This window comes from Palaemon carinicauda, chromosome 23, assembly GCF_036898095.1.
Source record: "Palaemon carinicauda isolate YSFRI2023 chromosome 23, ASM3689809v2, whole genome shotgun sequence".
NCBI lineage: Eukaryota > Metazoa > Arthropoda > Malacostraca > Decapoda > Palaemonidae > Palaemon > Palaemon carinicauda.
In genome coordinates, this window is record NC_090747.1 from 93,524,209 (window position 1) to 93,551,586 (window position 27,378).

At 48.5% G+C, this 27,378-nt stretch overlaps 1 protein-coding gene across 2 annotated transcripts in view; it reads right to left on the bottom strand.

Moving 5' to 3' along the window:
* Positions 1 to 27,378, bottom strand: part of Rpe (Ribulose-5-phosphate-3-epimerase) — a 60,825-nt gene that overhangs the window by 13,441 nt on the left and 20,006 nt on the right. For both annotated transcript variants that reach the window (XR_011039595.1, XM_068347222.1), the window contains exons 2-3: positions 22,325 to 22,480; positions 14,946 to 15,053 (exon numbers count right to left, since the gene is read on the bottom strand). Coding sequence is in view for 1 of the 2 variants with exons in the window: in XM_068347222.1 (XP_068203323.1) it covers positions 14,946 to 15,053; positions 22,325 to 22,480 (264 nt within the window). In the remaining variant the exon portion in view is untranslated. The remainder of the gene's footprint in view (positions 1 to 14,945; positions 15,054 to 22,324; positions 22,481 to 27,378) is intronic.

A 27,378-nucleotide genomic window follows, 5' to 3' on the forward strand; every position in this document is an offset into this window, starting at 1 on the left:
GACTCAATACTCGGAACACAAGGAAGCATGGTTTACCTGCAGAGGTTCGAGGTCAGCTATGCAGAGACCAGGATGCTGCTTCCCCGTAGAGGGGATGATGAAGAAAGAAGTAAGGGCCAGACATACTTCTTTCGTTCATGCAGACTAAAACCTGATAACAATGCCCTCAACCTTCTGCTACCTGTCCAAAAAGGAGCCTGAGGTTAGACCAGCTGTTGTGTAGCCACCACAGAGCGATAGAAAACGTATCGAGACTCCTGTGGGTCACGCCCTGCAGGAAGCGGGCTGCGAAGGTCATCAGACGCTTCCAGACTCCAGCTTGTAGCACCTGCGTCACAGAGTAGTATTACTCGAAGGCGAGGGACGTTGCGATGTATCCAACATCGTGCTGTAGGGCGACGTGACGGGGGAGGGTCTGAAGACAGGTCGAGATGAATGTCCTTGAGTCCGGGCTGAAGAGGTATACTGGTGACTCTCCCCCCATGTCCTCCTTGTGTTCCCAAATCGGCTGCAACTGAGGCCAAACTGCAGCTGTTCCCAGCGCTAACCTCTCGATTCCTGTACTGGCAAGAAAGAGAAGGTCTTGGGACATCAGACACAGAATGGAGACTCAAAATCTTGAATGAATCGGACCGAAGGGTCGGGACCCTCAGATTCTGAGTCTAGCCAACAACTCAGGAGCGAGCCTGAATGTTGCCTTCCCCTCTTCCTTAGAAAGGGGGGGAGTAGTAAGAGACCAAGAAGATTGCTCACACACTGGCCGTGGCCAGAGTGAGCAGAAGACCCAGGGCGGAATACAATCCGAGGCCTGTCGTAAAAGGGTCTTGAGAAGATCTCTTAAAGGACTAAAAGTCCGAGCCATGCTCCAAGTTGGAGGTCTTCCTCCGACTAGGGCAGGGACGATCGTAGCTTCGCATGAGCGAGGATAGATCCAGCGGGCAGGAAAAAGTTATTCCTTTAAGCCTGAAGGTCAGGAAAAGGCTGAGCGACAGGCTTCATTGCCAAGAGCGGAAAGGAGTTTCCTCCCGCCGAAAGGCAATAAGACCGTTATTGCTGGAGAAGAGGCCTCACGGGAAGAAGTATATCTCCCACGGCACCAACCACCTTAGACTCTTCACTTTGCCTGGGAGACCCCTGTGGATGACTATCGCAGATGACGCGACCTCCGTACCGCGACTGTAGCGGGTTGTCTCTTCTAGAGGAGGAAGCGTAGTGTCTCCAGGCATGAAGCCGAAGCGACGCCCCGGTTCGGGAGAGATGTCGCAGTGTGGTTGCTTGAGTAGTCTGCGCCGTGGGAGAAGCTCTCCCGGGAGTTCCGTCAGGGGAAGCAGAGGGTCCAGAAACCGTTCTGCACATAGTCCCAGTGGAGCTCTCCCATTGAAAGGTTGACAGACAACCTGGTTTTGTTGAGACCCATTGTCCGCAGACAAAAAGGAGGGAAGACGCAGGCGTCGAAGTTGTCCCACCATCACCGGAATGCATCTTGCCAGAGTCTCGGGGTCTGAGACTGGGGGGAAAACTAGCGGAAGCTTGAGGTTCCAAGCTGTCGCGATCAGGTCCCCCAGACCAGCACTTGCTGGTTACCCAAGGTCAAAGACCCCTAGGTACACTCTCTCTATGAGGCTCTGCTCGGATAGTCTGAGAGAAACATTCCCCTGCCTGGAATGAGAGAGCCGATGGTGGAATTGAGAGAATCTCAATCATCCCGATATCTCTACTGCAAGATGTGAAGGTGTGAAAATGCGTCCCCTGCTGGTTAGCATGAAGTCGACACGCAACGGGGCGACTTGGCAGGAGCGGTAGGATCTGAAGAGGGGCCAGACTAAGGCCCTTAAGCCTGCCTGAATGATGGAGAGGTATCCTTCAGGTCTTGACCATAGGCCTGGACCGGAACATGCCCCCCCCCCTTTCCTTTGACGAGTCCGAGAACCGCATCAAGAATGTGGGGAAAGGACGAGAATATCCACTACCATCAAGAGGCTCCATAGGTCAACACCCATTGCAGGTTTAATAGTTCCGCTGGTCCCATAGGGCCAGGGAGTCCGGTTAAACATTGCCTGAAGCCACCGGAACTTGGATCGCCCCACATGGAACTTATCCTGAGGCGACCGTTCGGACTATAAACGGGTCAATGAGGAAAGAAGAACTAGGAAACGTTCCAAGGTAGGGCTGAAAACTCTGCTTGACTGAGAACAGGTACTGCGACTCTCCTCAGTCTTGCCACGGTGAACCGAAAGGAAGGCTCGGAGGATGTGGTAACAGAATCTGGCGTCCCCAGGTGGTCACCCATCCAAGTACCGACGTTGCTTAACCTCGCTGGACGGACGAGAAGCGGGGTTTCCAACGTGGTAAGGCGGTTGACTCAATATCATGGCCAGATACTCCAGATGTTGAGGCAGAGGAAGAGAAGGCTCCAAGCAAAATACCATGAGCCCACACTCATGGTCAGCATTCGGAAGCTTTTCCCGGCGCTGAATCAGGTCGAAACCCGAGCCTACCGGAGTTGACCAGCCCTCCAAACAGCAGAGGAGGCGGAAGTCTGCACCTGAGCGGCCAAGAGGAAGGCAGGGAGAGTTCTCTGGGGAAACAAACCTGCTATGCCACGGCGGGATAGCCACACTGCATCATAAGCAGGAATACTTGCAGTTTAGGCTGAATTCGACGAGCACCCTGGAAGATGGATGGAATGGAAACTGAAAGTACCCGTCCTTCCGATCCAGGGTTAAGGGAGTCCTGTCGCCTCGTTACCAGTCTGATCGATTCTGCTGGTCTACGCTGGCCGAAGTTTGTTCGACAAACTTGATCAGGGCTGAGAGGTCGACTATGGACGTCCCCTCTCAGATCCTTCCTTACAAGAAAGGATCGACTGAGGGGGCCGGGGGTGAAGCCGTCGATGATCCTAAGGAAGACCTTCGCCTAAGGTATGGATCATTCTGCCCAACCGGGCAACTCTGCTGATGCTATGGCATAGAGGTTCAGAGACACTGAATTCGCTGACAGAGACGGCAGGCGCGATATCCTTGGCTACTCACAGAGATTGTGCGGGAATGGGCATCGGGAAGCTGTCATTCGGATGAGTAACCTTAAGCATCCTCCCAGCGAAAAAACCTGCAATCCTAGAGTTCGTGAACTCCTTTTAGGACTATGCCCCCCCGGGGGAGTCTCCCGTGCCATCTGTTCCTGACAGGAGGAAACTGCAATTGGACACCTTGTCCCAGTTGTCGTAGCCGATAACTTAGGCCGACGTGGTTGAAAGAAAAGGGAGCTGGAGCCCTGCAGAGTCTGGAAGAAAGCGCCTTGGAGGAGTGAAACCGGAAGTCGATTTACTCCGCACAGCAGATGTTTAAGTCTCTGTCCTTGGGCAAAGACAAAACTCTTCTCAAGGATGGAAGGGTGTCTGAGGTCGTTGACCTCCACAGATGAGACACCCGAAGGAAGCCTTCAGTCAGTGCGTCCAGATGGTACAACATCGAGCTTGTCCGCAAGTAGATACTTAACGACGAAAGGCCAAGGTGCCTGAGCTCGAGAGGAGGAAAGTACCCTTGATCTTCCTGTAGCTTCCTTGAACCAAACCTCGGGCCGTAACCGAGGAGGGAAAGAACCTGGTAAGCTCCCAGAGGAAGAGGTAAGCAGTCACCCCTTGTCCGATGGAGAAATCTTCAACGGAAAGCCCCCCCGCCAAAAATCCTTCCAGGGCGGGAGAAGGAGAGAGTACTCGTGCAGGAGAGGGGACCCTCGAGACCGACCTCTTGGGAACCAACTTCGCCCTGGGGGAAGTCACCACGAAGTCCACTCCTCTCTTTCTCTTCAGCGTAGGAGAGACAGCCGCTGGTTTGTTACCCTGGCCGGTGAGTGCTGGTTTCATAAACCTCATTAACGCCCGTGCCAGCGGATCAAACCATGTCTGCTGCTCCAAGGACACAGAGTCCGAAATCCTCGCTAAGGTGAAAGGGATCGGGCGATCCTTTGGAGAGGACACGACGGTTCCTGCCTGAAAAGAAGGTGGGAAGAATGCTGTACTGACCTGTCTTCGTCCTGCACTACCAACCTGTGCTTGGATGGAGGTGATCCCGAGTGCCGCCTAGGAGCACGCGTCCCTGCTGCTACCACCGGCTGTGGAATTCGCCGCGAACTATGGTCGCGCGAGGGCGAACGGTCGCGCAAAGGCGAATGGTCGCGCGGGCGCACAGGCGAGTGGTCGCGCGGGCGCGCAGGCGAGCGGTCGTGAGGGCGCGCAGGCGAGCGGTCGCGAGGGCGCGCAGGCGAGCGATCGCGCGGGCGCGCAGGCGAGCGATCGCGCGGGCGCGCAGGCGAGCGATCGCGCGGGCGCGCAGGCGAATGGGCGTGACGGCGAGGGATCGTGCTGCCGCGTAGGTGAAGAAGATCGCTGGCGGTAAGCGATGGCGAGCAGCATGTGTAGGTGAATGATCGCGTGATAGGGTGCGATGGTGATCAGCATCCGCAAGAGGGCGATCGTTCAGGGTTGTGCGATGAGGAGCAGCATGCGAAGCGGGCAATCGTTCAGGGTTGTGCGATGGCGAGCAGCATGCGCAGGTGAATGATCGCGTGAAAGGGTGCGATGGTGATCAGCATCCGCAAGAGGGCGATCGTTCAGGGTTGTGCGATGAGGAGCAGCATGCGAAGCGGGCAATCGTTCAGGGTTGTGCGATGGCGAATGATCGCGTGAAAGGGTGCGATGGTGATCAGCATCCGCAAGAGGGCGATCGTTCAGGGTTGTGCGATGAGGAGCAGCATGCGAAGCGGGCAATCGTTCAGGGTTGTGCGATGGCGAGCAGTATGCGCAGGTGAATGATCGCGTGAAAGGGTGCGATGGTGATCAGCATCATCAGTTGAGGGTCGCGCGATGGCGATCAGCATCCGCAGTTGAGGGTCGCGCGATGGCGATCAGCATCCGCAGTTGAGGGTCGCGCGATGGCGATCAGCATCCGCAGTTGAGGGTCGCGCGATGGCGATCAGCATCCGCAGTTGAGGGTCGCGCGATGGCGATCAGCATCTGCAGTTGAGGGTCGCGCGATGGCGATCAGCATCCGCAGTTGAGCTAGTAGCTGGCGAACCATGTTCCTTCAGAAGTGTTGGAGAACGTTGGCGTGCCAGCTGTAACACACGTGGGCGATCCGGAGATCGCTGGCGAGCTGATGATCGCTGACGAGCTGACGATCGCTGACGAGCTGATGATCGCTGACGAGCTGATGATCGCTGACGAGCTGATGATCGCTGACGAGCAGAAGGCTACGCGTGGAAGCCCGCGCAAAGAAGAAGAGTCCTTGACCCCGACCTGAACCTAAGTTCTAGATCGCGAGGGCGAACGTGGGCGCACAGGGCACGTAACAGGAACTGCAGGGAAGATCATCTTGAAAGCGCTGACGAACAGGAGAGCGCTGACGAACAGAAGGGCGCGCAGGGAAACCCTGACACGCAAGGGAAGAACCCCCGTGGGGGCAACCCTTTGCCCCGAAGGGATCGTTGTCCGCCGGGAGACTGATGTCCGTCGGAAGACCGCTGTCCGTCGGGAAGACCGTTGTCCGTCGGGAAGACCGTTGCCCGTCGGAAGACGAGATTAGACTGCTGTCCATCTGCACCAAGACGGAAGATCGAGAAAAAGAAGTTGTAGGCTGCAAACGGAGATTCAAAAAGGCGCCTCAAACACCCTTATAGGGAGATGAGAGGCCCTTACGACGAGGCGGACGGAGGGCCTTACGGCGAGGGAGGCCAACAGCAACAGCAACAGAAGAAACCTCCGAAGAGGAGTCTCTATGAGTGTACTCTCTCGCGAACGAAAGAGAAACACTTCGTGGAAGAGACTGGTCAGCCAGTGACCTAAAAGGGGCAATCCTCCGAAGAGGAGATCCTGCAGTTGCCCAGCCCCTTGAGCGAAACTGCAGGTGCGACCGCTCAGCACCAAGAGCATAGTCGCACGAAAAAAAGGCAAGAGAAGAACCCCCCAAAAGAGGAAAAGCTCAAGCCTGGACAGGAAAAAAACTTCCCTCGGAAGGAAAGTTATCCGCCCAAGGAGGCAAGCCTCCTGACTGTTCTAAAATGAACTGGAGAGCTGTCCGTCGACACGGGAGTACTACCAGTAGAAGGAGACACGCCCCTGACGACAATACAAGGGGGAGGCAGCAACAGCCGAATCCCCGGGACTCAACCAGACAGCTCACACCGTTGCTATATTACAGAAACGAACTAGATCGGTAACTGTAAAAAATAAAACAAATAATATTAGTACACATTCATTCCCCCGGGAAGGCTCCGAAGAGGAATCCCGAGGAAAAGGAACAAGAATTACACAACAGGCACGTGCCCTCACAACCACTTACACTCGCGGAAGGAGAGCTGTAACCAAAACAGAATTATAACAATTATAATTATGTAACTATGTAATTATGTAATTTAAAAATGAATGAACACTAAAGAAAAAAACGAAAACCCCGAAAGGAATCGTTCTACAAGCTGAAAAATTAACAACTACAATTAGATTCATAAACTAATTGAGACAAAATGTACGGCGTAGCAACCCCACCCACACGGGAAGGAAGCTACAAGGGCGTAGTAAAACATAGTAAAAGGGTGAACGACCTCAAGAGAGAGAGAGAGAGAAAGACCGAAGTCAAACTCGATCGCAACCCATAAAATTAGGCCGTGGTGGCCTAACTGCCGAGGCCTCCACGTAGATATCGTACACTACACACACACATCTGAAAAGGAAACTTACTTATTTCTATACTCAAATATATATACAAACATGAAAACATGTTTACATATATATTGAGTAAAAGAAAAGTAAGCGATTAAGTAAAGACAAAACAGACAATGGCTGCCAAGCGAGGACCAAGACAGAGACGTCTGTCACAGTCCGAGCCAAAAGTGAAAGTGAGTATTCACCTGTGTGTGAGGGGGAGGAGGGGTAGCTAGCTACCACTCCCCTACCCCCCCGCTAACTAGCGCGGGGGTAATACACCCTCGTTAAATTCTAATGGCTCGCCATTTCAGCTACGCTAAAAGTAATACCCTTTGTAAATAGCGTGGTTTGTATTTCGGTTACGGAACAAAATTTGTTTAGCAGTATCAGAATTGATGAAACTAAAATTTGCGAAACACCAGGTCGTATGATAACAGCAAAAAAAAATTGAATACTGTAACCACCCATCAGAAAAGGCCCAGTCTTCTATTCTATCATCCTCAATGATGAGTGTTCTTGAAATGGAGATCCAAAGCTCACTTCTATAAACTATTTACTCAGAACTTTGTCTAACTCAACTAATATTTCATGTTTTATAGGATTTCCAACTAACTTTGCTTTTTTACACTATTTCAAATTTGTTTTGATTGCACAGTACTTGAAAGGAAAGCCATAAATTTACTCTGTTTTAATTTGCCTCTTAACATCATAGATAGAGATGCTCATGCTGAACTCTTCAAACAATTATTTCTCACCAACTCCATCTCCTATTCTTTTAAACATTGTACTGTCTAGTAATTTGATCTCCATCAGAAAAATGTTATTTTCATTAGTAAAATAAATTTTTGAATATACTTACCCGATGATCATGTAGCTGTCAACTCCGTTGCCCGACAGAAATCTAAGGTCGGGATACGCCAGCGATCGCTATACAGGTGGGGGTGTACACAACAGCGCCATCTGTGAGCAGGTACTCAAGTACTTCTTGTCAACAAGAACTCAATTTTCTCCTCGGTCCACTGGTTCTCTATGGGGAGGAAGGGCGGGTCCTTAAATTCATGATCATCGGGTAAGTATATTCAAAAATTTATTTTACTAATGAAAATAACATTTTTCAATATTAATCTTACCCGATGATCATGTAGCTGATTCACACCCAGGGTGGTGGGTGGAGACCAGCATACATGTTAACATTAGAAGCTAAGTATCCCGTATTTCATTTTATCAGTTATTCAAAATAACAAACATAAAATAAATAAGTACCTGGTAAGGAAGTCGACTTGAACCATTACTCTGCCTTTTTTAAGTACGTCTTCCTTACTGAGCCTAGCGGTCCTCTTAGGATGCTGAACGACTCCTAGGTGCCGAAGTATGAAGGGCTGCAACCCATACTAAAGGACCTCATCACAACCTCTAATCTAGGCGCTTCTCAAGAAAGAATTTGACCACCCGCCAAATCAACCAGGATGCGGAAGACTTCTTAGCCTTCCGTACAACCCAAAAACAACAATAAAAGAATTTCAAGAGAAAGATTAAAAAAGGTTATGGGATTATGGGAATGTAGTGGCTGAGCCCTCACCTACTACTGCACTCGCTGCTACGAATGGTCCCAGGGTGTAGCAGTTCTCGTAAAGAGACTGGACATCTTTGAGATAGAATGATGCGAACACTGACTTGCTTCTCCAATAGGTTGCATCCATAACACTCTGCAGAGAACGGTTCTGTTTGAAGGCCACTGAAGTAGCGACAGCTCTTACTTCATGCGTCCTTACCTTCAGCAAAGCAAGGTCTTCTTCCTTCAGATGAGAATGAGCCTCTCTAATCAGAAGCCTGATGTAGTAAGAAACTGCGTTCTTAGACATCGGTAGAGCAGGCTTCTTGATAGAACACCATAAAGCTTCTGAAAGTCCTCGTAATGGCTTTGTCCGTCTTAAATAGTACTTAAGAGCTCTTACTGGGCAAAGTACTCTCTCTAGTTCGTTCCCCACCAAGTTGGACAGGCTTGGGATCTCGAACGACTTGGGCCAAGGACGGGAAGGAAGCTCGTTTTTAGCCAAAAAACCGAGCTGCAAGGAACATGTAGCCGTTTCAGATGTAAAACCTATGTTCCTGCTGAAGGCGTGGATCTCACTGACTCTTTTAGCTGTAGCTAAGCAAACGAGGAAAAGAGTCTTTAATGTGATATCCTTAAAAGAGGCTGATTGAAGCGGTTCGAATCTTGATGACATCAGGAACCTTAAAACCACGTCTAGGTTCCAGCCTGGAGTGGACAACCGATGTTCCTTTGAGGTCTCAAAAGACCTAAGAAGGTCCTGTAGATCTTTGTTGGTGGAAAGATCCAAGCCTCTGTGGCGGAAGACCGCTGCCAACATACTCCTGTAACCCTTGATCGTAGGAGCTGAGAGGGATCTTACATTCCTGAGATGTAACAGAAAGTCAGCAATCTGTGTTACAGAGGTACTGGTTGAGGAAACTGCATTCGCCTTGCACCAGCTTCGGAAGACTTCCCATTTTGACTGATAGACTCTGAGAGTGGATGTCCTCCTTGCTCTGGCAATCGCTCTGGCTGCCTCCTTCGAAAAGCCTCTAGCTCTTGAGAGTCTTTCGATAGTCTGAAGGCAGTCAGACGAAGAGCGTGGAGGCTTGGGTGTACCTTCTTTACGTGCGGCTGACGCAGAAGGTCCACTCTTAGAGGAAGAGTCCTGGGAACGTCCACTAGCCATTGCAGTACCTCGGTGAACCATTCTCTCGCAGGCCAGAGGGGAGCAACCAACGTCAACCGTGTCCCTTCGTGGGAAGCGAACTTCTGAAGTACCCTGTTGACAATCTTGAACGGAGGGAACGCATACAGGTCTAGATGGGACCAATCCAGCAGAAAGGCATCCACGTGAACTGCTGCTGGGTCTGGAATCGGAGAACAATACATCGGGAGCCTCTTGGTCATCGAGGTAGCGAATAGATCTATGGTGGGCTGACCCCACAGGGCCCATAGTCTGCTGCAAACATTCTTGTGAAGGGTCCACTCTGTGGGGATGACCTGACCCTTCCGGCTGAGGCGATCTGCCATGACATTCATGTCGCCCTGAATGAACCTCGTTACCAGCGAAAGCTTTCGATCTCTTGACCAAATGAGGAGGTCCCTTGCGATCTCGAACAACTTCCTCGAATGAGTCCCTCCTTGCTTGGAGATGTAAGCCAAGGCTGTGGTGTTGTCGGAGTTCACCTCCACCACCTTGCTTAGCTGGAGGGACTTGAAGTTTATCAAGGCCAGATGAACTGCCAAAAGCTCCTTGCAATTGATGTGAAGTGTCCTTTGCTCCTGATTCCACGTGCCCGAGCATTCCTGTCCGTCCAGTGTCGCACCCCAGCCCGTGTCCGATGCGTCCGAGAAGAGACGGTGGTCGGGGGTCTGAACAGCCAATGGTAGACCTTCCTTGAGAAGAATGCTGTTCTTCCACCACGTCAGTGTAGACCTCATCTCTTCGGAAACAGGCACTGAGACCGCCTCTAGCGTCATGTCCTTTCTCCAGTGAGCAGCTAGATGATACTGAAGGGGGCGGAGGTGGAGTCTCCCTAACTCGATGAACTGGGCCAGCGATGAAAGTGTCCCTGTTAGACTCATCCACTGCCTGACTGAACATCGGTTCCTTCTCAGCATGCTCTGGATGCATTCTAGGGCTTGGTAGATCCTTGGGGCCGACGGAAAAGCCCGAAAAGCTCGACTCTGAATCTCCATACCTAGATAGACAATGGTCTGGGAAGGGACGAGTTGGGACTTCTCTATATTGACCAGGAGGCCCAATTCCTTGGTCAGATCCAAAGTCCATCTGAGATTCTCCAGACAGCGACGACTTGACGGAGCTCTTAAAAGCCAGTCGTCCAAATAGAGGGAGGCTCTGATGTCTGCCAAGTGAAGGAATTTGGCAATATTCCTCATCAGTCTGGTAAACACAAGAGGTGCCGTGCTTAGGCCAAAGCACAGGGCTTGGAATTGGTACACGACCTTTCCAAAGACGAACCTTAGGAAAGGTTGGGAGTCTGGATGGATGGGGACGTGAAAGTACGCGTCTTTCAGGTCTAACGAGACCATCCAGTCCTCCTTCCTGACCGCTGCTAGGACCGACTTCGTCGTCTCCATCGTGAACGTCTGCTTGGTGACAAAAGCATTGAGAGCACTGACGTCCAGCACCGGTCTCCAACCTCCTGTCTTCTTCGCTACCAGGAAGAGACGGTTGTAGAAGCCCGGGGATTGATGGTCCCGGACTATGACTACCGCTCCCTTTTGTAGCAAGAGCGACACCTCTTGTTGCAACGCTAGCCTCTTGTCCTTCTCCTTGTAGTTGGGAGAGAGGTTGATGGGAGATGTAGCTAGAGGGGGATTGCGGCAGAACGGAATCCTGTACCCCTCCTTTAGCCACTTCACAGACTGAGCGTCTGCACCTCTGCTCTCCCAAGCTCGCCAGAAGAACTTGAGCCTGGCTCCCACTGCTGTCTGGAGAGGAAGGCAGTCAGATCCTGCCTTTTGCGGACTTGGAACCCTTCTTGGATTTGCCACGGTGACTGTCGGCACGGGTACCTCCTCTGCTGGAGGTTCTGCCACGAAAGGGCGGGATGAACCTAGTAGCTGGTGTGTCTACTGCTGCAGGACGGAAAGGTCTAGGCACGGAAGGTAAAGCTTTAGTCTTACGTGCGGAAGAAGCCATCAGATCATGGGTATCCTTCTGGATCAGAGAGGCAGCCATCCCCTTGATCAGCTCCTCCGGAAACAGACACTTGGAGAGAGGAGCAAAAGACAACTCCGACTTCTGGCAAGGAGTGATACCAGACGACAAGAAGGAGCAAAGATGTTCTCTCTTCTTAAGCACTCCCGACGTGTACGAAGCCGCAAGCTCACCAGACCCATCCCGAATGGCTTTGTCCATGCAAGACATGATCAGCATGGCAGAGTCCTTATCCGAAGGGGAAGTCTTTCTGCTTAACGCTCCCAAACACCAATCGAGGAAGTTGAAGATCTCAAAAGCACGAAAGACTCCCTTCAACAGATGATCCATGTCAGAAAAGGACCAGCAAATCTTCGATCGTCTCATAGCCAGCCTGCGGGGAGAGTCAACCAGACTTGAAAAGTCGCCCTGGGCAGAGGCAGGAACCCCCAAGCCGGGTTGCTCTCCCGTGGCATACCAGACGCTAGACTTGGAAGCAAGCTTGGTAGGCGGAAAGATGAAAGCAGTCTTTCCCAGTTGCTTCTTGGACTGCAACCACTCTCCCAAAACCCTCAAAGCTCTCTTGGATGAGCGTGCGAGGACAAGCTTGGTGAAGGCAGGAGCAGCAGACTGCATGCCCAGAGCAAACTCGGAGGGAGGAGAGCGAGGGGTTGCAGACACAAACTGTTCTGGATACAAGTCCCTGAACAAGGCAAGGACTTTACGAAAGTCTAAGGAGGGAGGCGTAGACTTGGGCTCTTCTAAGTCTGAGTGCGGTTCATCCAAATGTGCATGTTCGTCATCCGAAATTCCATCATCCGAAAGCTGAGTAGGAAGTGGCAAAGGCGGAGCAGAAAGCTGAACGGCTGAATCCGGCAGCACGGGTGCATGCGTAGCTGCTGCGGATCCAACATCATGCCGCTGCTGGTCAGTCTGCGAGCTGGCAACAACAAAAGCAGAGTGCTGGTGCGTGGGAGGGACTGCCGTGGGTTGCGGAGCATGCCGTATGGGATGCGGAGCATGCCGCATGGGTTGCGGAGCATGCCGCATGGGTTGCGGAGCATGCCGCAAAGAGTCAGAACCCGGCAGCTCTACAGCACCTTCCCACTGCTGATGCGGTAGCTCACGCATGTCAACGGATGGTGCAGCAAGAACATGCGTCAGGCAGGGAGGACTGCGCATCGGTGGTGGAGCTCTCACAGGTGGAGTGTGGGAGCAGGCAGCCGCAGTATCTGCTGAGCGCACAACCGCGGCAGGTTGTAGGCTAACAGGGGCAGTGTCAACCTTCTCAGCATGATACTCTTGCATGAACGCAGCAAGCTGAGACTGCATAGTCTGCAACATGGACCACTTAGGGTCTACCGTGGTTGGAGCAGCAACAGACGGAGAAGTAGCCTGTTGTGGAACCACTCTACCTCTCTTGGGAGGTGTGCAGTCTTCGGAAGACTGCGGCGAGTCCGAACTGACCCAGTGGCTACACCTGGGCCGTTGGACTCGCTCGGCAGGGACCTTACGCTTAAGAGGTCGTGAGACCTTGGTCCATCGTTTCCTCCTTGAAACTTCTTCCACGGACGAGGGATGATAGGGCTCATTCGTCTGTATGTGGATGGGACGATCTCTAAGAGAAACATCCGCAACCACTGAGGGTACATCCGTACGCTGATCAAGGCCTGCCGAACCCTTTGGTCCTTCGACATTGCTTCTCCCCTGGGCTTGGGAGCTTGCAAGAGGTCCCGGACTGGGAGGACGACTGGCACGAACAGATGTACCCTCATGCGCAACACTGACACTGACACTTTTCACCTCACTTGCACTAACACTTCCCACTGCACTTTTCGCTTTCAGCTCTTTGACATCTGCCAAAAGCTGATTACGGTCATTAGCCAATGACTCCACTCTGTCACCAAGAGCCTGAATGGCACGCATCATATCCGCCATGGATGGCTGAGCACTAGTAGCAGGGTCGGGAGTCACCACTACAGGGGAAGGAAAAGGTTGAGGGGCATGGGGAGAGGAAAAATCAACAGAGCGAGAAGAACTCCTCCTGATCCTATCCTTCTCTAGCTTACGTGCATTTTTGAGGAATTCGTTAAAATCAAATTCCGAAAGCCCAGCGCAATCCTCACACCGATCTTCCAATTGACAGGATTTACCCCTACAATTGGAACAAACGGTGTGAGGATCTATGGAGGCCTTCGGAAGACGCCTAGTGCAAGCCCTAACACTACACTGCCTGTACTTAGGGACTTGAGAATGGTCAGACATCTTGAATTGTAGAAATGGTCAAGGGTGATTCCAAAAACTAGCAAAGTTCGTTAACAATTAATCCAAATTAATTCCAAAAGCTTGCTAAGCTAATGATAAAGCTTCCTGAATAGCGAAGGCTAAAATCTAGAGCGAATACATCACCAAAATCGTGAGAAACAACTCCAGAATCAACAGCGTATCCAAATAGGTCTTGCCGGTGGCACGACAGAGGAAAAATTGAGTTCTTGTTGACAAGAAGTACTTGAGTACCTGCTCACAGATGGCGCTGTTGTGTACACCCCCACCTGTATAGCGATCGCTGGCGTATCCCGACCTTAGATTTCTGTCGGGCAACGGAGTTGACAGCTACATGATCATCGGGTAAGATTAATATTGAAAAACTTACACATTAGAAAAATAGTACTGTACTTCACTACCCTGGAACCATTACCACTTGCAAAGGCCACAATGAACAGGGTAAATTTAACCAACAATTCACATGAATACAATAAATCCTCTACATACAAATGAGATGCATTCAATGAACAAGTTCTTCTGAAAGTTCTCAGTTCAGCTCATAATTTTCCACCCACTGTTCTTCATTATTTTCAGTCAGCCGGTTTTTTGAAGACTAATGTATCAAGAATTCCTACAGCTATTTGTTTAACATGATACTGTACTTTAAATGAAATTATAAAATCTTTTATTCATTGCAGACACAGCTTCTAATCGTTAGAAGTTCATAAGTCAAATGTTCTTATCTTGAGGATTTAAAGGTTAAAGTATTTATACATAGATGAACCCATAATAAGCTCATAATTGCTCTTGCCATTTATTTCATTAGTGTTGCACAGACATGTCACCATACAAGCAAGTGGTTGATATGTTACATCTCCTACAGCTCACTCCATGATACTGGTAATTAAAAAAATCCCAAGAAAGAAGTCTAACCTACATGCACATGAAAACTCTCAAGATGGCTAACTGGTTTCCTTACTCCTAAAAACATCATCTCATACCATCCCCCTTAAAATATACTGTATAACTAAATGAAACTCACAGTGGGACTAATATTCCTCAACCGAAAACTACCTAACAGTTTTTTCTGAACTAACACATGCAGTGTCGTTGGGTTAACCCCTGCAGTCTATTTATTCTATGGTACAAATCACTTTTAAAATTCTGCTCCCAAGAATTATTGTAAAGAAGTTAAACTTACATTTGTTCCCAAAGGACACACACAAAAAAGTTCTCTTTAATTCTACACATTTCTGAAGAACGAAACAAGTCTTACCCACCTTCATACCAGTCTCTTTGATTTGGCGGATCAAAGCCTTTGCATCATTTGTCGCCTCTATGTGGAAAGTATACTGATTAGCCCCAGCATCAGACATTGGCTCCACCCACTGGAATGAAAATAACAAACTATTAAAAGTAATTCATATTTCTTTCTAGCTATACAAACCTGAGTACTTTAATATCATACTAATTTTAACCCTTTTACCTCCACGCTATTTGGAATTTTCCAACCCTTAACCCCCAGGGGTTATTTTTTTTAAGCACATTTTGCAGTATATATTTTTTAAATTGCTCTAACAGCCTTAATTTTCGTCATAGAGAGGTCAGGTAGGTCTCATTCTCTTGGAAAATGCCTGAAGTTTCTCAAAAAAAAATTATCAAAGATATGAAAAAAAGTTGTAAATAGCAGTTTTTTGCAAGGACGTACCGGTACGTCCATGGGGGTAAAGGGATGTGTTTTGTGAAACGTACCAGTACGTCCTTTGGGGGTAAAAGAGTTAAAGGACCGTGGCTTGTATTTGTGTAGGAACAAACTGTATCAAAAAACTATATTTACACTTGAAAACATTTCATGAAAATTTTGAGATTTTCTTCTTAATATACCTGTACTAAAAAGTTTGCGTTATTTAGTTTTTTAAACTCATAGAAAATTTAAATAAAAAATGTTATTTTCATTAGTAAAATAAATTTTTGAATATACTTACCCGATAATCATGTAGCTGTCAACTCCGTTGCCCGACAGAATTCTACGGGAGGGATACGCCAGCTATCACTATACTAGAAGGGGGTGTACTCACAAGCGCCACCTGTGGCCAGGTACTACAGTACTTGTTGTTGACGCCACCTCACTTTTTCCTCGGTCCACTGGTTCTCTATGGGGAGGAAGGGTGGGTCAATTAAATCATGATTATCGGGTAAGTATATTCAAAAATTTATTTTACTAATGAAAATAACATTTTTCAATATTAAACTTACCCGATAATCATGTAGCTGATTCACACCCAGGGGGGTGGGTGAAAAACCAGTGTACAAGACTAAAGGATAGCTAAGTATCCCGTATTTCATATAATCAGTTATCCACAATAACAATGAAATAATAAGTACCTGGTAAGGAAGTCGACTTGAACCGTTACTCTGCCTTTAATAAGATCGTCTTCCTTACTGAGCGCAGCGTTCCTCTTGGAAGGCTGAATCAACTCAAAGGTGCTAAAGTATACAGGGCTGCAACCCATACTAAAGGACCTCATCACAACCTTTAACCTCGGCGCTTCTCAAGAAAGAATTGACCACCCGCCAAATCAACAAGGATGTGGAAGGCTTCTTAGCCGACCGTACAACCCATAAAAAGTATTCAAGAGAAAGGTTAAAAGGTTATGGGATTATGGGAATGTAGTGGCTGAGCCCTCGCCTACTACTGCATTCGTTGCTACGAATGGTCCCAGGGTGTAGCAGTACTCGTAAAGAGACTGGACATCTTTGAGATAGAATGATGCGAACACTGACTTGCTTCTCCAATAGGTTGCATCCATAACACTCTGCAGAGAATGGCTCTGTTTGAAGGCCACTGAAGTAGCCACAGCTCCCACTTCATGTGTCCTTACCTTCAGCAAAGCAAGGTCTTCTTCCTTCAGATGAGAATGTGTTTCTCTAATCAGAAGCCTGAATAGTAAGAAACTGAGTTCTTAGAACTTGGAAAAGAAGGTTTCTTGATAACACACTATAAGGCTTCTGATTGTCCTCGTAAAGGTTAAGACCTTTTTGGATAGTACCTAAGAGCTCTAACTGGGCAAAGTACTCTCTCCAGTTCATTCCCCACCAAGTTGGACAGGCTTGGGATCTCGAACGACTTAGGCCAAGGACGTGAAGGAAGCTCGTTTAGCAAAAACCGAGCTGCAAGGAACATGTAGCCGTTTCAGATGTGAAAACAATGATCCTGCTGAAGGCGTGGATCTCACTTACTCTTTTAGCTGTTGTCAAGCACACGAGGAAAAGAGTTTTTAATGTGAGGTCCTAAAAAGAGGCTGATTGGAGAGGTTCAAATCTTGATGACATAAGGAACCTTAGGACCACGTCTAGATTCCAGCCTGGAGTGGACAACCGACGTTCCTTTGAGGTCTCAAAAGACCTAGGGAGGTCCTGTAGATCTTTGTTGGTGGAAAGATCCAAGCCTCTGTGGCGGAAAACCGCTGCCAACATACTTCTGTAACCCTTGATCGTAGGAGCTGAAAGGGATCTTACTTTCCTTAGATATAACAGGAAGTCAGCAATCTGGGTTACAGTGGTACTGGTTGAGGAAACTGCATTGGTCTTGTACCAGCTACGGAAGACTTCCCCTTGAGACTGATAGATTCTGAAAGTGGATGTTCTCCTTGCTTTGGCAATCGCTCTGGCTGCCTCCTTCGAAAAGCCCCTAGCTCTTGAGAGTCTTTCGAAAGTCTGAAGGCAGTCAGACGAAGAGCGTGGGGGATTGGGTGTACCTTCTTTACGTGAGGTAGACGTAGAAGATTCACTCCTAGAGGAAGAGTCCTGGGAATGTCGACCAGCCATTGCAGTACCTCTAAGAACCATTCTCTCGCGGGCCAGAGCGGCGCCAACCAACGTCAGCCGTGTCCTTTTGCGAGAGGAGAACTTCTGAAGTACCCTGTTGACAATCTTGAACGGCGGGAATGCATACAGGTCGAGATGGAACCAATCCAGCAGAAAAGCATCCACGTGAACTGCTGCTGGGTCTGGAATCGGAGAACAATACAACAGGAGTCTCTAGGTTATCGAGGTAGCGAACAGATCTATGGTTGGCTGACCCCACAGGGCCCAAAGTCTGCTGCAAACATTCTTGAGAAGGGTCCACTCTGTGGGGATGACCTGACCCTTCCGGCTGAGGTGATCTGCCATGACATTCATACCGCCCTGAATGAACCTCGTTACCAGCGTGAGCTTTCGATCTTTAGACCAGATGAGGAGGTCCCTTGCGATCTAGAACAACTTCACGAAAGAGTCCCTCCCTGCTTGAAGATGTAAGCCAGGGCTGTGGTGTTGTCAGAGTCCACCTCCACCACTTTGTTAAGCTGGAGGGACTTGAAGTTTATCAAGGCCAGAAGAACCGCCAACAACTCCTGCAATTGATGTGAAGTGTCCTTTGCTCCTGATTCCATGTTCTCGATCATTCCTGTCCGTCCAAAGTCGCACCCCAGCCCGTGTCTGATGTGTCCGAGAGGAGACGGCGGTCGGGTTTCTGAACAGCCAAAGGTAGACTTCCTTGAGAAGAAAGCTGTTCTTACACCACGCGAGAGAAGACCTCCTCTCTTCGGAAACAGGAACTGAGACCGTCTCTAGCGTCATGTCCTTTATCCAGTGAGCAGCTAGATGATACTGAAGGGGGGGAGGTGGATTCTCCCTAACACGATGAACAGGGCCAGCGATGAAAGTGTCCCTGTTAGACTCATCCACTACCTGACTGAGCATCGGTTCCTTCTCAGCATGCTCTGGATGCATTCTAGGGCTTGGAAGATCCTTGGGGCCGACGGAAAAGCCTGAAAAGCTCGACTCTGAAGATCCATACCCAGGGAGACAATGGTCTGGGATGGGATGAGTTGAGACTCCTCAAAATTGACCAGGAGGCCCAGTTCCTTGGTCAGATCCATAGTCCATCTGAGAATCTCCAGACAGCGACGACTTGTGGGAGCTCTTAAAAGCCAGTCGTCTGACGGAGCCGGACACAAGATCATGGTACTGCTGCACAGTCTGTGAACTGTCAACCATGGGGAAGCGAGGAAGTACAGTGACAACCCGAAGCTGTCTAGACTGTCTGGGTCGTACAGACAACTCCTTATCGGGTTGCTGAGGTTGCCGCACTGCGTCACAACAAGTCACTTCTGCTGGTTGTTGAACGTCTTCCCAGTGACACACTGACTCCGTAAACAAAAAATCCTTTAACAAGGACTAAGCTTGGACTGCATGTCTTGCAACACAGCTCAAGGTCTATGGGAGCAGGTGTGGTAACAGACGGGGTTAGTGACTGAAGTGGAACCATTACCTTCCCTGGAAGCATGTTATGCTTAAATAAAAGTCCATAGGAGGCTACGCAGCTAAAGGCTCCTCTCCAAATGACAGAGTCCTCAAGGGAATATCAGAAGGAGGGAGAAAAGCACTTTCTCATCTACAGGGACCATATCCGAGAAAAGTTAAGTTCTCTCAGTGAGGGTTTCAATGGTGCAAAAGCAGCAGACTAGAAGGCAACGTTATGAAACTGCTTGACAGTCTAGTGAGTTGGCAACAACCAAAGATGTATGACTGAGAAGCATGCGGTAAGGTATGCAGAGCATGTTGTATGCAGAGCATGCTGTATGCAGAGCATGCTGTATGTAGAGCATGTTGTATGCAGAGCATGCTGAATGCAGAGCATGCTGTATGCAGAGCATGTTGTATGCAGAGCATGCTGAATGCAGAGCATGCTGTATGCAGAGCATGTTGTATGCAGAGCATGCTGTATGCAGAGCATGCTGTATGTAGAGCATGTTGTATGCAGAGCATGCTGAATGCAGAGTATGCTGTATGCAGAGCATGTTGTATGCAGAGCATGCTGTATGCAGAGCATGCTGTATGCAGAGCATGCTGTATGCAGAGCATGCTGTATGTAGAGCATGCTGTAAGGTAAGCAGAGCGTGTTGCATGGCGTTTAACATTTCTCAGAAATACCATGACCAGTGCTAGAGTGCTTCATGCATGCTTGCATGGGGTTTTAATATCAACATAATATTTACCTTACATTCATAACTCATGATTCATTTTTGTTTTGAAGATATTTTTGCCATATTTTGCGATATTGTTAAAAAAATATATTGCAAGGAATACATATATATTTTTATATAAGTAAGACAAATAACCTCCATTATCATAATGTTTGTGTAGGCATACATGTATATGATTACAAATGCAAGTTATGAAAGTAATGAGGTGTTATTATTGTCATTTTTAATTTCTCAAGTTGAGGAGAAAGTGGCAGATGCATGCGTTGAGGTGGCTGACTCATAGCATGAGTGACTGAACTCAAGGGTTGCGCTTGCTGAGTGGTTGGCGGAAGCGGAGTAGCAAGCGGAGAGCGATGAGGTAGAGGCTGCGCAGAACGTAGTAAATGTCTCGCGAGTTGAGGCTCCTGAGGCGCAAGGCTAAGGTGTTGTGGAGCTTGCCTAGAGGAGGGTTGAGCTCGCTGCAGCGAGAGCTGAGGAGACTGACTCATGGATGGGAGAGGTTGTTGTACCTCAACCGAGTGTTGCATCAATGGTGGAGCAGCAAGTGGAAGCGGAGGAAGAGAGGTATAAGCCTCCTGATCCCATTGCTGAGGTTGCCTTAAGGAAGGCGGAGGGAGCTGTACACCACTGGGAACAGTAAACTCAGAACGTGGCTCAACATCGTACGCCTGGCAGGCGGTACTGCGGTCAGGCGGAGCGAGCGCAGGCGGAGCGAGTGCAGGCGGAGGCGGAGGCGCAACCTTCTCAGCCCGACACTCACGCATCAATACTGAAAGTTGTGACTGCATGGAATGCAGTAGAGCCAACTTGGGGTCGGCAGACACTAAGGTCTGCTGAGGCAAAGCCTTAACAGCAGAGATCTGTTGCGGCAGAACCTTACTCCTCTTGGGCGGAGTGCAGTCGACAGATGACTGCGGCGAGTCAGAGCTGAGCCAATGACTGCAGCCCGGTTGAGCACTCGCGGACTGGACTCTGCGTTAGAGTGGTCTAGAGACCTGAGTCCAGCGTTTCTTCCCTGACAATTGATCAGCGGACGAGTAAAAGACGGGCTCAATCGTCTGCAGGTGGGAGTGACGGTCTCTGGAAGACACGCCCGCAACCACAGAGGATACTTCTGTGCGCCGATCAAGGCCTGCCGAACCCTTTTGCCCTTCGACATTGCTTCTCCCCTGGGCTTGGGAGCTTGCAAGAGGTCCCGGACTGGGAGGACGACTGACACGCACAGAAGTACCCTCACGCACAACACTGACACTTTGCGCTAATCACTTATCACTTTTGATTTTCTGTTTGCACTTATTTCACTGAACTCGAAACTTTAAGTGGTTTGTACCTGAAACACGCAATTCTATCCTTTCTCAAAAGTTAGTAATTGCGAAAACAGAATTACAATGTAACAGAAAAATCTAATGAAAGATAAATAATTCAGTGGCTGGAAAGAGACTAAACACTAGATCAAATAAACTACGTTTAAATTCTCTCACCGCATAAAGCTTGAGAACAAGAAAAAACTCTAGAAACATTTACCTTCTTCCCCTAAAGAGACTAGGGAGAAGAGTAAAAACGATAACAACGTTACTCGCTTGAACGAAACGTTTATCCTCCTCTTTCTCCCTCCGTCTCTATCTCTCTCTCTCTCTCTCTCTCTACTTAGAACCTGAGAGAAGAGCCCAATCATATATATCGTTAAAACATATTATTGTTAAAGGAAAATATTCCCAAAATGAAAAGTTCCTTTGTAGAATTAAAACCATTAAGTTAAGAAAGAATGAACAAAACGCTAGACACGGTTACTCTTACTGCAACGTGACACCGTGAAAATTCTCTCTCTATCGTAACGATAGAGCGCAAGTTGAACGTTCTGAAACGTCAACAACTGCAGAGACAAAACAAAACGTTAGTTCAACTTTGAAAACAGTACGAGACTATCAAAGAAATTCTTTCAAAAACATAAAAATAGCATAATATGTTAACAGGTAAAACCGAAATGACGGGCTCAATGTTAATTAACTTCGGTACAAGAAAAGACCGCCTACTATTAGGAAAGGTCGAATATAAACAAATATAAAAATTAATTTTAATAATTTTATAATAAAAGGAAGTTAATCGAAGAGGCCTATAAAAGGCGGAGGGATATAAAATAAATCTATAACTTTTGTTAAGCAAAATTAAGAAAGAGAGTCTATACTCTCTTAGACACCAACACTTCCGTCTAAGGGAAGGGTCGGCCATTAAAAGGTGAAAGAGAGTTCATACTCTCTTCGTCACCATAATTAATCAATTTAATTCCAAAAGCTAACTAAGCTAATATAGAAGTTTCCAGTATAGCGAATAGCTGCAAATTTTAGAGAAATACTTCACCAAACCGTGAACAATACTCCAAAATCATAAGCGTATCCAAGAACGTCTTGCCGGAAGCACGACAGAGGAAAAAGTGAGGTGGCGTCAACAACAAGTACTGTAGTACCTGGCCACAGGTGGCGCTTGTGAGTACACCCCCTTCTAGTATAGTGATAGCTGGCGTATCCCTCCCGTAGAATTCTGTCGGGCAACGGAGTTGACAGCTACATGATTATCGGGTAAGTTTAATATTGAAAATATTAGAATCATAATTATTAAAAAATCAGAAGTACCTTTTCTGGATTTGCCACCATCATATGCATGTCGAAAAAAGCCTCCGGAACCTTAGGTCGCAGACACTTGACCAAAGGATGTCCAAAGGTTAAATTTGGTACAAAATGTCCATCCATAACATCTAAATGAAGATAATCTGCACCACTGTCTAACATCTGCAGAAATACCAAAATAAAAATCATACAAGCAATGGAAAAACATAAAATTTTAAAATGTTATTTTCCTTAGTAAAATAAATTTTTGAATGTACTTACCCGATGATCATGTAGCTGTCAACTCTGTTGCCCGACAGAAATCTAAGGTCGGGATACGCCAGCGATCGCTATACAGGTGGGGGTGTACACAACAGCGGCATCTGTGAGCAGGTACTCAAGTACTTCTTGTCAACAAGAACTCAATTTTCTCCTCGGTCCACTGGTTCTCTATGGGGAGGAAGGGAGGGTCCTTAAATTCATGATCATCAGGTAAGTACATTCAAAAATTTATTTTACTAAGGAAAATAACATTTTTCAATATTAATCTTACCCGATGATCATGTAGCTGATTCACACCCAGGGTGGTGGGTGGAGACCAGCATACATGTTAACATTAGAAGCTAAGTATCCCGTATTTCATTTTAGCAGTTATTCAAAATAACAAGCATAAAATAAATAAGTACCTGGTAAGGAAGACGACTTGAACAATTACTCTGCCTTTTTAAGTACGTCTTCCTTACTGAGCCTCGCGATCCTCATAGGATGCTGAGCGACTCCTAGGAGCTGAAGTATGAAGGGTTGCAACCCATACTAAAGGTCCTCATCAAAACCTCTAATCTAGGCGCTTCTCAAGAAATGATTTTGACCACCCGCCAAATCAAGTAGGATGCGAAAGGCTTCTTAGCCTTCCGGACAACCCAAAAATATTTCAAGAGAAAGATTAAAAAGGTTCTGGAATTAGGGAATTGTAGTGGTGGAGCCCCCACCACTACTGCACTCGTTGCTACGAATGGTCCCAGAGTGTAGCAGTTCTCGTAAAGAGACTGGACATTCTAAAGATAAAAGACGCGAACACTGATTAGCTTTTCCAAAAGGTTGCGTCGAATATATTTTGCAGAGATCTATTTTGTTTAAAGGTCACGGAAGTTGTGACAGCTCTAACTTCGTGTGTCCTTACCTTCAGCCAAGCTTGGTCTTCCTCATTCAGAAGGGAATGAGCTTCTCGTATTAACAGTCTGAAAATAATAGGATAAAGAATTCTCTGACATAGGCAAAGATGAATTCTTAACTGAACACCAAAAAGCTTCAGACGGGCCTCGTAAAGGTTTTAAAATAGAACTTAAGAGCTCTTACAGGACATAATACTCTTTCTAGTTCATTTCCAACCATACGATAAGTTTGGAATATCGAACGATATTGGTCAAGGCCGAGAAGGCAGCTCGTGTTTGGCTAGAAAACCAAGATGTAGAACATGTAGCCGTTTCGGATGAAAATCCGATGTTCTTGCTGAAGGCATGAATCTCACTGACTCTTTTAGCTGTGGTTAAGCATATCAGGAAAAGAGTCTTAAAGGTGAGATCTTTCAGGGAGGCTGATTGAAGTGGTTCGAACCTGTCTAACATAAGGAATCTTAGAACCACGTCTAAATTCCAACCAGGTGTAACCAAACGACGCTCCTTCGTGGTCTCAAAAGACTTAAGGAGGTCCTGTAGATCTTTATTGTTGGAAAGATCTAAGCCTCTGTGACGGAAGACTGATGCCAACATGCTTCTGTAACCCTTGATAGTGGGAGCTGAAAGAGATCGTTCTTTCCTCAGATAAAAGAGGAAGTCAGCTATTTGAGTTACAGAGGTACTGGTCGAGGATACGGATACTGACTTGCACCAGTTTCGGAAGATTTCCCACTTCGATTGGTAGACTCTAAGGGTGGATGTTCTCCTTGCTCTAACAATCGCTCTGGTTGCCTCCTTCGAAAAACCTCTAGTTCTCGAGAGTCTTTCGATACTCTGAAGGCAGTGAGACGAAGAGCGTGGAGGCCTTGGAGTACCTTCTTACGCGTGGCTGACGTAGCAGGTCCACCCTTAGGGGAAGAGTTCTGGGAACGTCTACTAGCCATCGAAGTACCTCGGTAAGTTATTCTCTCGCGGGCCAGAGGGAAGCAACTAGTGTCAACTTTGTCCCATCGTGAGAGGCGAACTTCTGCAGTACCTTGTTGACAATCTAGAACGGAGGGAATGCATATAGATCTAGATGAGACTAATCTAGTAGAAAGGCATCTAAAAGAACCACTGCTGGGTCCGGGATAGGTGAGCAAAGTATTGAGAGCCTCTTGGACATCGAGGTTGCGAAGAGCTCTATGGTTGGCTGGCCCCAGGTGACCCAAAGTCTCTTGCATACATCTTTGTGGAGGGTCCAATATGTTGGAATTATTGTCCCTTCCTACTGAGACAAACTGCTAAGACATTCAAGTTGCCTTGGAAGAAACTTGTAACTAGTGAAAAGTCTAGATCTGTTGAACAGGAGAGGAGGTCACTTGCGAACTCGCACCATGTCAGAGAGTAGGTCCCTCCTTGCTAGGAGATGAACATCAAAGCAGGGAGAAGTCCGTGTTCACCTCCACTACTTTGCCTTGAAGGAGAGACCTGAAGCTTTTCCAGGTCAGACGTACTGCCAGAAGCTTCTTGCAGTTAAAATGCATTGTCCTTCGACTCGAGTTCCATAATCCCGAGCATTCCCTACCGCCTAAGGTCGCACCCCAGCCTACGTCCGATGCGTCTGAGAAGAGAACGTGGTTGGGAGTCTGAACAGTCAGGGGAAGACCCTAAAAAAGGTTGATAAAGTCCTTTCATCAAGTCAGACCAGACTTATCTTCCGGAAACCGGGATCGAGACCGCTTCTAGCGTCTTGTCCTTTTCCAGTGAAGAGCTAGATGAAACCGAAGAGGACGGAGGTGTAGTCTTCCAAGTGACACCAATTGAACCACGGATGACAGTGTCCTAACCAGACTCATCCACAGCCTGACAGGGCCGTGTTCCTTCTTCAGCATCTTCTGGATGGATAGCAGGGCTGGGGGTTGATCGTCTTGTTCAGCCATGTCCTCATCAGAGGGTTCCTCATCCGAAACTGATGAGGAAACGGCAACGGAGCGGGCAACGTCTGACTCGCTGAATCCGGTCGCACTGGTGGATGCGTGACGGAGCCGGACACAAGATCATGGTACTGCTGCACAGTCTGTTAACTGTCAACCATGGGGAAGCGAGGAAGTACAGCGACAACCCGAAACTGTCTAGACTGTCTGGGTAGTGCAGACAATCCCTTATCGGGTTGCTGAGGTTGCCGCACTGCGTCACAACAAGTCACCTCTGCTGGTTGTTGAACGTCTTCCCAGTGACACACTGAACGTCCACAACCACCTCCGAGAGTAGCTTAACGTCAACGTGCGACTGGCAACCCACACTGGGTCGCACCGGTGGAGGACTCAACTGGCGGACGTGAGTAGGATACCTCAGCGTCAACAGGGCGTACAACCAACCGGTAGGAAGGTTGTTGGCAAGAAGGTTCTTCTCCGTAAAAAAATCCTCTAACAAGGACTAAGCTTGGACTGCATGTCTTGCAACAAAGCCCAAGGTCTATGGGAGCAGGTGTGGCAACAGACGGGGTTAGCGACTGAAGCGGAACCATTTACCCTCCCTGGAAGCATGTTATGCTTTAATTAAAGTCCATAGGAGGCTAAGCAGCTTAAGGCTCCTCTCCAAATGACAGAGTCCTCAAGGGAATATCAGAAGGAGGGAGAACAGCACTTTCTCATCTACAGGAACCATGTCCGAGAAAAGCTAGGTTATCTCAGTGAGGGTTTCACTGGTGCATAAGCAGCAGACCAGAAGGCAACGTTATGAAACTGCTTGACAGTCTGTGAACTGTCAAAAACTGAACTGTCAACCCCAACAGGTGCGTGAGGACATACAGCACTGGTGTATTAGTAGCACACCAGAAGGCAATGTCATGTAACTGTTTGACAGTCTGTGAGTTGGCAACAACCAAAGCTGTGTGGGGAAGCCTTAACTCCTGACTGACTAGTTTGCTGCGGGCGAGTGGCGGTAACCACAGTGTGTTGCTGAGGCTGACACACCGTGTCAAAACACGGCAGCTTGTGGTAGCTCACGCACGGCAACGGAGTGCTCCGCGTGTCTGTGGGAGTCAGCATGCGTCTGGCAGGGTCGACTGCGCATGGGTGGAGGAGCTCTCACAACAAGAGTGTGGGAGCAGGCAGCCATGCCGGGCGCACAACCGTGGCAGGCTGTAGGCCAACGGGTGCATCGTCAACCTTCTCCGCAGTCGGAGTGTGGGAGCTGGCAACAACAAAAGCGGAGTGCTGGTGCGTGGGAGGGACTGCCGTGGGTAGCGGAGCATGCCGCATTGTGGCAAAACACGGCAGCTTGACAGCACCTTCCCACTGCTGATGCGGTAGCTCACGCATGTCAACGGAGGGTGCAGCATGAACATGCGTCTGGCAGGGTCGACTGCGCATCGGTGGTGGAGCTCTCACAGGTGGAGTGTGAGAGCAGGCAGCCGCAGTATCTGCTGAGCGCACAACCGTGGCAGGTTGTAGGTTAACAGGTGCAGTGTCAACCTTCTCAGCACGATACTCCTGCATGAAGGAAGCAAGCTGAGACTGCATATCTGCAGCATGGACCACTAGGGTCTATAAAAGACGGCAACAAACGGAGCTACTGTCCGTTGTGACTGAGGGTCTAAAACAGCTGGTGCGGCAACAGACGGAGTTACTGCCTGTTGCGGTACCACCTTGCCTCTCTCGGAAGGTGTGCAGTCGTCGAAGACTGCAACGAGTCCGAACTGACCCAGTGGCTACACCTAGGCCGTTGGACTTGCGCGGAAAGGACCGACTTGCACTTAAAAGCTGCAAGATTTGGTCCATGGTTTCTGCGAGAAACCTCTTCCGCAGACGAGGAAAAAATGGGCTCTCTCGTCTTTGTGTGGGTGGGGTGATCACGTCGGCAACGTGTGTAGATACACCCGAAACCACGGAGGGAAACGTCTGTTCGTCGATCAAGGCCTGT